Source organism: Mytilus galloprovincialis, chromosome 4, assembly GCF_965363235.1.
Source record: "Mytilus galloprovincialis chromosome 4, xbMytGall1.hap1.1, whole genome shotgun sequence".
NCBI lineage: Eukaryota > Metazoa > Mollusca > Bivalvia > Mytilida > Mytilidae > Mytilus > Mytilus galloprovincialis.
In genome coordinates, this window is record NC_134841.1 from 43,862,399 (window position 1) to 43,872,433 (window position 10,035).

The 10,035-nt window shown below is 31.2% G+C and overlaps 1 protein-coding gene across 2 annotated transcripts; it reads right to left on the reverse strand.

Moving 5' to 3' along the window:
* Positions 1 to 3,645: 3,645 nt before the first annotated feature.
* Positions 3,646 to 9,080, reverse strand: LOC143070618 (uncharacterized). Of its 2 annotated transcripts, none has more exons than XM_076244847.1 (10): positions 8,929 to 9,080; positions 8,519 to 8,649; positions 7,785 to 7,899; positions 7,473 to 7,578; positions 7,026 to 7,250; positions 6,061 to 6,167; positions 5,638 to 5,740; positions 5,103 to 5,256; positions 4,727 to 4,813; positions 3,646 to 4,089 (listed from the first exon to the last, which is right to left on the reverse strand). In XM_076244847.1, the coding sequence occupies exons 1-10, from the start codon at positions 8,979 to 8,981 to the stop codon at positions 3,716 to 3,718; spliced, it is 1,455 nt and encodes a 484-aa protein (XP_076100962.1). In that variant the 5' UTR covers positions 8,982 to 9,080; the 3' UTR covers positions 3,646 to 3,715. The 2 variants fall into 2 exon arrangements, with proteins under 2 accessions (XP_076100962.1, XP_076100961.1); XM_076244846.1 differs by having other exon boundaries at positions 3,648 to 4,089; positions 4,727 to 4,816.
* Positions 9,081 to 10,035: the final 955 nt, after the last annotated feature.

Consider the following 10,035-nt stretch of genomic DNA (forward strand, 5'->3'; position numbering starts at 1 on the left):
ACACTTTGTGCAGGATAATCTAAGGAACAATCATGCTAAGTTTTAACCAAATCCATTCAGTAGTTTCAGAGGAGAAGATTTTTTAAAGTTAGCAAATATGATGAACAAATTGTGAAAAATTGTCATTAAAGGACAATAACCCCTTAAGGGTTCAATTGACAATTTTGGTCATATTAACTTATTTGTAGATCTTACTTTGCTGATCTTTTTTGCTGTTTACAGTTTATCTTTATCTATAATAATATTCAAGATAATGACCAAAAACTGCAAAATTTCCTTAAAATTACCAATTAAGTGGCAGCAACCCAACAATGGTTTGTTTGATTCATCTGAAAATTTCAGGGCTGATAGATCTTGACCTAATGAACATTTTTACTCTGTCAGATTTGCTCTAAATGCTTTCGTTTTTGAGATATAAGCCAAAAACTGCATTTGACCCCTATGTTCTATTTTAAGTAACGGCGGCCATGTTTTTTGACGGATCAAAAATCAAAGCACACACTTTGTGCAGGATAATCTAAGGAACAATCATGCTAAGTTTTAACCAAATCCATTCAGTAGTTTCAGAGGAGAAGATTTTTTAAAGTTAGCAAATATGATGAACAAATTGTGAAAAATTGTCATTAAAGGACAATAACCCCTTAAGGGTTCAATTGACAATTTTGGTCATATTAACTTATTTGTAGATCTTACTTTGCTGATCTTTTTTGCTGTTTACAGTTTATCTTTATCTATAATAATATTCAAGATAATGACCAAAAACTGCAAAATTTCCTTAAAATTACCAATTAAGTGGCAGCAACCCAACAATGGTTTGTTTGATTCATCTGAAAATTTCAGGGCTGATAGATCTTGACCTAATGAACTTTTTTACCCCATGTCAGATTTGCTCTAAATGCTTTCGTTTTTGAGATATAAGCCAAAAACTGCATTTGACCCCTATGTTCTATTTTAAGTAACGGCGGCCATGTTTTTTGACGGATCAAAAATCGAAGCGCACATTTTGTGCAGGATATACTAAGGAACAATCATGTTAAGTTTCATTCAAATCCATTCAGGAGTTTCAGAGGAGAAGATGTTTGAAAAATTGTTAACGACGACAGACGACGACGACGGACGCCAAGTGATGAGAAAAGCTCACATGGCCTTTTAGGCCAGGTGAGCTAAAAACACAACATACACACTGAATAACGTTACAGATCGATGTTATAGTGATTGGACATTTTCAAAGCTTTTGACAATGACCCTCGGGAACGGCTATAGTTTAAAAATCAGAATACTACGGCAGAGACAATAGATACATGTAGGTGACTTATATTAATTTTAGTACATCCATAGAAGGACAGATATGCTAACTTGATAACATCTCCTTAATCTTACATAAATCTTACATACCATAAACAGTAACACAATCGTGTTTATTTTATAACTTTATTAGTTACACAACACTAAAGTTATTTGCTGATGACAGCATTACTGATAGAAATACTAAAAAAAAAAACATTTAACATAAAATTGATGAAGTTTGTGTATTTCATTTAATTTATATCGTATTTTTAAAAAAATTGTATGCTTGCAATCTTTTTATAGAATACAAAAGTGCATTTAAAATTACCACCCAAGACTACGTCCTTCATGGTCACATAATTCGAACAGGACGAGATATAAAATATTTAAGCGTACCTACACAAAATCATGTAGATAAAATGACATTATGTTCAAATCGACACTTTGATTTCCCCTCGCCCTAAGAAGGTCTCTGATGGTTTGTAGTCTTATTAGCAATTTTAAAATTTTCAGGTTGAATATTAAATAAAAAATTAAAGAAGACTCAACTTTTAGATAATTTGTTTTTTGTAATACTAAATTTTTACAGTAAAAAAATATATATACTTAAGATTATTTTTATCAGTAAGTTTTTATCATGATAGTTGTGTATATTTTAGATAATTCGAGGTTTGTCTCATTCGTAGTGTTACACAATTTTCTATGTCACTATCGGTCTGATAGACTTGAGGTCAAACCGTGACCTTCTTTCCAACAGTGACGTTAACCAACAATCTATTGACGTCATAATATTTGATCCGGCGTTTGTTATTCTATTGAGGTGTCGCTCATCGGGACTGGAGATAGTGAGCTATTCAATAGAACGTGTTCCTTGCTATTCTAAAATTAACATTTTTTTAAAAATTGCTTTGTCGTGCCCAGACCGTGCAATGACTAGTCATGAATTACATACTGCTCGACTTAATGTTGAATTTTTCAAAAATATCTTTGTTAAGAACTCAACTACGAGTAACCTCAGATCAGAACTTCTTGTCTTTTTCTGGTTGGGATATACAAGTTCCCGGCCACGTCCACTGTCCCATGTAAAGGGGGCCCGCTAACATGTTCAACCCCGCTTCATTCTGTTTATTTAGGAGCCTGTAATTCAATGGTTGTCGTTTAATTTATGGATGTGTTACATATTCGTTTTTCGTTCAATTTTTGTACATTAATTAGGCTGTTTAGAAATAGTTTTCTCGTTTTAATTGTTTTACATTTGTCATTGTCTCTTGTGGAGAGTAGTTTCATTGGCAATCATACAACATCTTTTTTTATATGTTGCTTTTCTAAAACAATTATAATTGTGCCTGTCTCAAGTCAGGGGCCGGTAATTCAGTGGTTGTCGTTTAATTTATTGATGTGTTACATATTCGTTTTTCGTTCAATTTTTGTACATTAATTAGGCTGTTTAGAAATAGTTTTCTCGTTTAAATTGTTTTACATTTGTCATTGTCTCTTGTGGAGAGTAGTTTAATTGGCAATCATACAACATCTTTTTGTATATGTTGCTCTTCTAAAACAATTATAATTGTGTTTAGCGCTTCTATGAATTTTCGGCTGATAAAAAAACTGTGAATAAATTATTTGCTAGTATTGCCACTGACTTTAATAAAAGGAAATGATTTTGTTGAATATAAACAAAGAAGAAAATTATATCATTCATGACATGTACGAAGGATGATGAATCTGTATAGACAAATGTTTCTGTTGAGCTAGAAAATTGATTTTACGTGTGGGCACTTCTGATTTTCTATTGATATAATATAATCAGAATTCAGAATCATTATTTAAGATTCAGGTAACATGCTACAATAATCTGTTTATACTATACGGAATGACTTTGCTCTTTGTTGAAGATGGTATAGCCTTGTATTGCTTACTATATACGGTATGTGTTTTTCTTATTGTTGGAAGCGTACATTGTTCTTTTGGTCTTTGGTGAATTCTTTGTTTCAACTGCTGTCTCATTGAGAATGGTATCACATCTTCTTATTCTTATAAATTTTGAAGTCATTCGTTTGTAAATGCATATCATATTGCAGGAGATTCTTATTTTTGCCCTTCTATTGCGTACTATACGGAATGATTTTGCACGCTGTTGAAGATAACGGTCTTGTATTGCTTACTATTTACAGTATCCGGTTTTCTAATTGTTGAAAGCGTACATTGATCTGTTGTTGTTGAAATCCTTGTTCTTTGATCTTTAGTGGTTTCTTTGGTCCAACGGTTGTCTCATTGACAATCGTATCACATCTCCTTAATCTTACATAAATCTTACATGCCATCAACAGTAACACAATCGTGTTTTTTATAACTTTATTAGATTAATTAAAAAGTTAGTAAAAAGTTTTATGTACAATTTAAACTTTCAATTGTTTTTTTCCCCATTTTAAACTACCAATATGTTTTCTTCCAGTTTAATCTCCTGAATACATTCAGCAATAATTTTCTTGATCATAGGCACTAAAACTACATCTTCTTGTTCTTTCTTTTCTGTGTCTTCCTGTTTGTCGTTTCCCTGGGCTATAACACATGGATTATCCCCCTGTCCTCTAAAATCGTCAGAACAGTCGATAACTTCAGTTGTTGAAATAGCTTTGAGGGATGTTACTGATGGCACATCTATTGTTGATGTTGTTGTTGAATCTTCTGATGTCAGGAAATAAAACCCCCATGTCTTCCGTCTAAAGAGTGCATTTTGTCTAACCCAACCAAAGCCAATCTTTTCGTTCATCAAAGATAATTTTAATTTTACTTGGTAACCTGTTGTAATAATAAAAAAATATGATACATACTACAAACTCAAATGTATTCATTTTGTTTACTGTCAAACATTTTTGTAACTAGAGTGTTTCATCGGTAATCATGCAATATATCCTTAATTATATACCACACCTCGTTAATTATATACCATATCTCCTTATTCCGTCATTTATATACGACATCTCCTTACATACAAATGTATATACCACTGTGTCCACATCTCCTTATTTATATACCACATCTTCGTATTTATATACCACATCTTCGTATTTATATACCACATCTTCGTATTTATATACCACATCTTCGTATTTATATACCACATCTTCTCATTCTTATTTGATTTACAATTTGGCAATTAATTTAAAAGAAGGAAAAGATTGATAAGTTTTACTTCAAATGTAGGTTTTCCAAACTCTTGGTTCTACATTTTAAACCCCCAAAAAAAAGATGGTGCTTTTTAATGGCGTATTCTTCTGTGTGGAGAATCAAGAGATAGGGAATTGGGATGATCAGAAAAATTCATTCTCAGTTTAAAAAATTGTTTTTTTGAAAATTGATTTAACGATTCGATTTGGATATAATTCAAAATCGATCGGTTGGAGCATTCCATCCTGATATTAAATACTTAACAAACCTGCTTTGATGTTGATAATTCCTCTGCTTTTTTCATCACGTATTACTGGATTTGATCGAATTCCGCCATTTATGGGGAAGAAACAGCCTTCTAAAATAATTATTAAAATATAATATTAAATAAATGAAACTAAATTGTAGTAAAAATGTTTGCTCTCTTCGAACAGCTTGAATATATTTGCACTATAAATCTAGCTGTATTCATCTGGTTATAACAACCAACATATACTACTATGTAAATTTTCATATTCAGTTACTCAGAAACGATAGTTTGAAATATTTGGACGGATTTTCTTTATCAAGCATAACTTTCTATTTTAAATATAGATAAAAGCAAAACCATAAATATTGTAAAATATACCATAAAGAAGAGTTACCTTTACGACTCTCCGTTTTGTCAAACAAAGATTTTTTCTCAGTCTTCGATTTCCTGAAATAGTTTCCATTTATCATTCCCAGTACTTTATAATCACACTCCCTGTAGTATATTTCGGGAAACTTTTCGTCAAACCCAGTGGCTTGGATTAACTCCTACAAAAATAAATCTTGCATAATATCTTCCATTAAAACTGAAAATTGATGATATAGAATTATTTAAGAGGAAATTTACATAAGTTTAGAAGTTATTTTACAGTAAAAGTTTTGTTAGAATTTGTAGTGTTTCTGTACAACGTGTTATATTTATAACAAATACTCATCGAATGACATGTTTCATTTAATAGTGTTGTTCAAAAATTAAAAAAAATATCTCAAATTATGTATAAATTTTCTTTTGAATTTTCATAGCTCTATTCTCTGCTAAATATCCTAAAACATACGGACTTTATCAAATTAACTTACTGTGTAAATGATAACTTAATGTTTTAAGTAAAGTTAAGTACTAAAGAGTCGTAGTACTTGAAGTATACAAACCTCAGGTACTGGTGTGTTGTAGGTGGCTGATGTTATCTTATATAACTTTTCAACGATGCCATCAATGTTCACTGCTATTAGTTGTTGATCAACCAAGTTAAATCTGAAAACAAATTCAATTGCATAAGATCAAATTCATCTCAGTGACAGTTCCATGCATAAAACTGGCAGTCTTACTAATTTTTTTTTACTTCCATTTCACTCTTTTTAAATATATCAAGTTACATTGTAGAGTGAACTGATATTTTTAAGGTTTATTAATAGAGAGCATCGAGTTGAGACATTTGTCCATTGGGCAATACATTCAAAAACTATTAAACATCATATTTAAGCATACTAGATATAGATCAATATAAGATCAGTTCTACCACTGTCACATCTTTTTCAAAAGGAAACTATCACAAAAACAATGAAAGTTCATACCCGTCTTGTTCCTTTGCCATGTATACAGCCTGTATCATGTCACTGTAGGCATGGGTTAAGCTTTCTTTCATGACAGATGACAACTTTTCTCGGATGGCAGCCACTTTCTATACGAAACAATAAGTTTGAGAATTGTTTTGTTGCAGACAGAACATTAATAATAACGAACTCGAAAAGGATGATATAATTTGTGTGAAGGTCCTTCCTCTGGCTAAAAATGTGTGTTGACTGCTGCAGTTCCTCTATATTATTGCCATTTGTTTTCAATTGGACACTATCTAAATCCCCGTCCCTATTCGATAATACTGGTACCGACATTGGAATGACACGGAAGAATTTAATATCTTAAAGTTCCTTTACAAAGTCAATACCAGTCAAAGTTTTCTAAAGGTTGTCTAGAGATTTCGCTTTCGCCCTTAGATAAGTTACTAGTAACTGAAATTTGCGTTTCTCCCCTTTTTTACAATATACTTATTATATATAAACATGGATGCCACTGTACCCTCGCAGCTTTCGAGGGGTTCTTCGGATATCGGAGGCATTTACCAGTACATACATACATACAATAATAATGTTATGATTACTGTACATTTGGCTGATTTTTATATCGATCATTTGTATGAAAAAAAGCGAACTCTAAATAAAGTGGTGGTGAAAATCTCGATAACAATTGTAAAACATTATTTGATATGTACCGTATATTTTTTTTAATCTTATGAAAACTTTCTTTGTTTGTATGTTAGTATGGAAATAATGGATAGCAAAAATGTTCTAAAAATGCATGACAAACAAATCTTCAATGAAAACACCATATTTGTTGTCCAGTGTTCTTAATGACAAACTGACTAAAATGGATTTCCAGAACTCTATATTCAACAACGTCAATAAAAGTAAAGAAAAAATAGCATAACCTTATGAACAGTAAATTGATGGACATAGTTTACAGAAAATCAATCACATTTTACCTGCAAAACAGCTGTCCTCAGTTTCTTCTCTTCCTCCATTTTTTCTTGGAAGCAAACCAGTATAGCCCTGTAACGTTTGACTGCCTCACTCTGCTTTAATACTAGATTATCATACTTGCTTTGAACCTTAATAGTAACAGCTTGTCCTTCATCTGTGTTTTTCCTCAGGAAAGAGTCCAATCTACTGTTCCTGTGTTTCAAGCGTTTTTCCCAGAACCAACAATCCTTGAAAAATAAAAAATAAAACACTGGAGATAAGTTTAGGAAATAAAGGTTTTTATCCAAATATTACCTACATGATAATTTTTTACCACAATATCTCTCTTTATGATACATTGTATATTAAAAAACTTAAACTTGACAATGTAAAATTAAGAATTTATAATCTTACGATGTCCAGTCTTGTGTTACAACATTTCGTTTGATTTATTCTATTGACATACTTACTTTCTGTAAATCCCTGAGTCCTTCTAGACATATGATATGACTCCTTATCTTACGACTAACTTCCTTCTCCATTATTATAATATCTTGACAAATAGTTGAATCAAATCTGAAAGAAGAATGAAATGCTGGTTCAAATAGTTTGGTGATTTCAATGAGATTTGGCGATCTACAGATTTTGCATTTCTCTTGTGTTGTCAATACAAAGTTCTAGCAACACTGAAGTTAGCTTATATACAAACATTTAATAATAATATACAATCAAACAAGTTAACAATATACCATTTGTGATTTGTCTATTCATCTTATACTCACGTCACGTCAAAGTTTGGTCTCTTTTCTTTCATATCTGCAATTTCTGGTGTCTGACAGTGTAAAAGAAATGCGGTGTTACAAAGTGGCACCAAAAAGTCCTTCATTTCTACCATGCCTGTCAAACAATTATTATAGATTACTAGTAGATAGAAAAGAAAGACAAACTATTATACATTAGTTAACCAATCAATAATCCAGAGTCCATACATAAGATATGGAACAATTTAAATTAAAGCTGTCTGTTTCTTTTTATTGTCATGGAAAATTTACAGAAAGATATATGGCAATTCATAGATCTGCATTTACTGTTAAGTTGTTTTGAAATGGCTGCCGCTTAGTGGCAATAGGGGAAGGGTGACATCCGCTATTGCTTGCAATGGCAATTCTAGTTGTCATTTGGTCTTTTATGGATAGTTGTCTCAATGGCAATCATATCACATCTTATCTTTATATTAATAAAATCAACAAGTGTGGATAGTATGTTTGTACAATCAAAGATAGGAAATCATATCCAAATCCTACAAGGACATATACGAATCAATATAAAATGGGACCATTTCTTTAGTACTACAAAATATTTGTTTGCCATAAAGGCTCACTTATACTTTATCTGGTCACATTTTAATTTCTTTATATTGGATTATTACCAAGATATATTATGCTCAAAGGTGAAAAATATTAACTTATTAGAATCAAAACAATATTTGTAACATTACAATGATAAACAAGAATACCGAAATTGTCATTTTCCTGGGAATAAGCCATTCTCTTCGCTACATATATTGGTGCTGGAATTCCATTTACTGTGAATGCTTCCATTGCATATTCCTTCAGAAGCCTACAGTACCATTTATACTGGTCAATTCTAAACGAAAACAATAATAATCAATAATTCGTAATAAATAAAATAAAGTTATACGGAAGACTATCCTATCCGGTATTTTTATCATAAACTGTATAACGATCAATGATAAATTTTCATTTTTGAGTAAAAACATTAGTTTTCATATCTAATACATGTTACTTAGAAAACCATGACAAATTACGTTAATTTTTATCGCCTTAAAATTCTTTGAAGAATAGTATACTGAAATACAAACTTATAAAGTTAATAAACACAAACTAATGGTAACTAAATACATACCTAATAAACTGTTTCAAAATAAGGTCAAGTCTTGAAATTGAAATACTCTCCATCTTTAAGAAAAATTGATTTTATTCTGCAGTTCCACTAAGCGTTCTCTTTACTTCTACGGCAACACTACTGAACGTCGCCAAGGTACCTAAGCTGGACAACGTCACAATGTTGCGACCGCAACGTCGTTGACATTCGGATGTTATTTGCCGTCTCTTGGACTTTTCTGATTTCTTTCATTAACTTTTTCCACTGCCTTTGCTCTCTACTGAATAAATGGTCCATGCATGAGCACGATTTTTCTCTGTATAGTTTGATCCCGTTAAGCGAATATGTAATAAAAGTGACACAAACATTGTACGGCTGAATGATGAGCCAATTTTAACGTGTTTTGCAATTGTTTAAAATTGTATAGCTACATGTACATGTACAATGTATCATGTTCTATCAATTATCATTCAAAATAGAATATTAAGACAAATTTGGCGTATAAATAAAATGCGTTGCATTTGTGTTTTATTTTTTTAAAAGGAAAAAATCAAAAATAACTTTTCAATACTAAATATTAAATAAAAGTAAGACCATGCATATCCCTGATTAAAAAAAAAAGTAATCAAATTCTAAATTTTAACTCCTTCTTGAAGAGTCATTTTGGGTGTCAAGACAATTATATATGACACATATTCCCTTACGGTAAAATGGGCAAAAAAAAATACTGAAACAATTAAATGAAGGAATTTTTTTTACATTTAATGCACAAGTGGATTGGCTAACATCGAATTTTGTTTTAAACTGACAAAATAACTAAATATATATTGTTATACAATTATGAAAACGTATTGCGTCTATGTTGGTACAGAAGACTTTACTTGTTAAAGATAAAGCTGTTTTTAATCGTCTTAAAAGTAGTTCGAATCACAGAAAAGAAGTCATTTGCGACCTCCTTTATATTTTGGTGCAGATGATAAAATTCCAAAGCTGATAAGATATACAGCAAGATAGAAAAACAAAGGAGTAGGTTCGATAAGGGCCCTTTTTGGGCTCAAATTTCATGTTCATCTAATTTAAATGACAAATTTTGGACACTTTTTTTAACACTTCAGTGACTACTTCAGT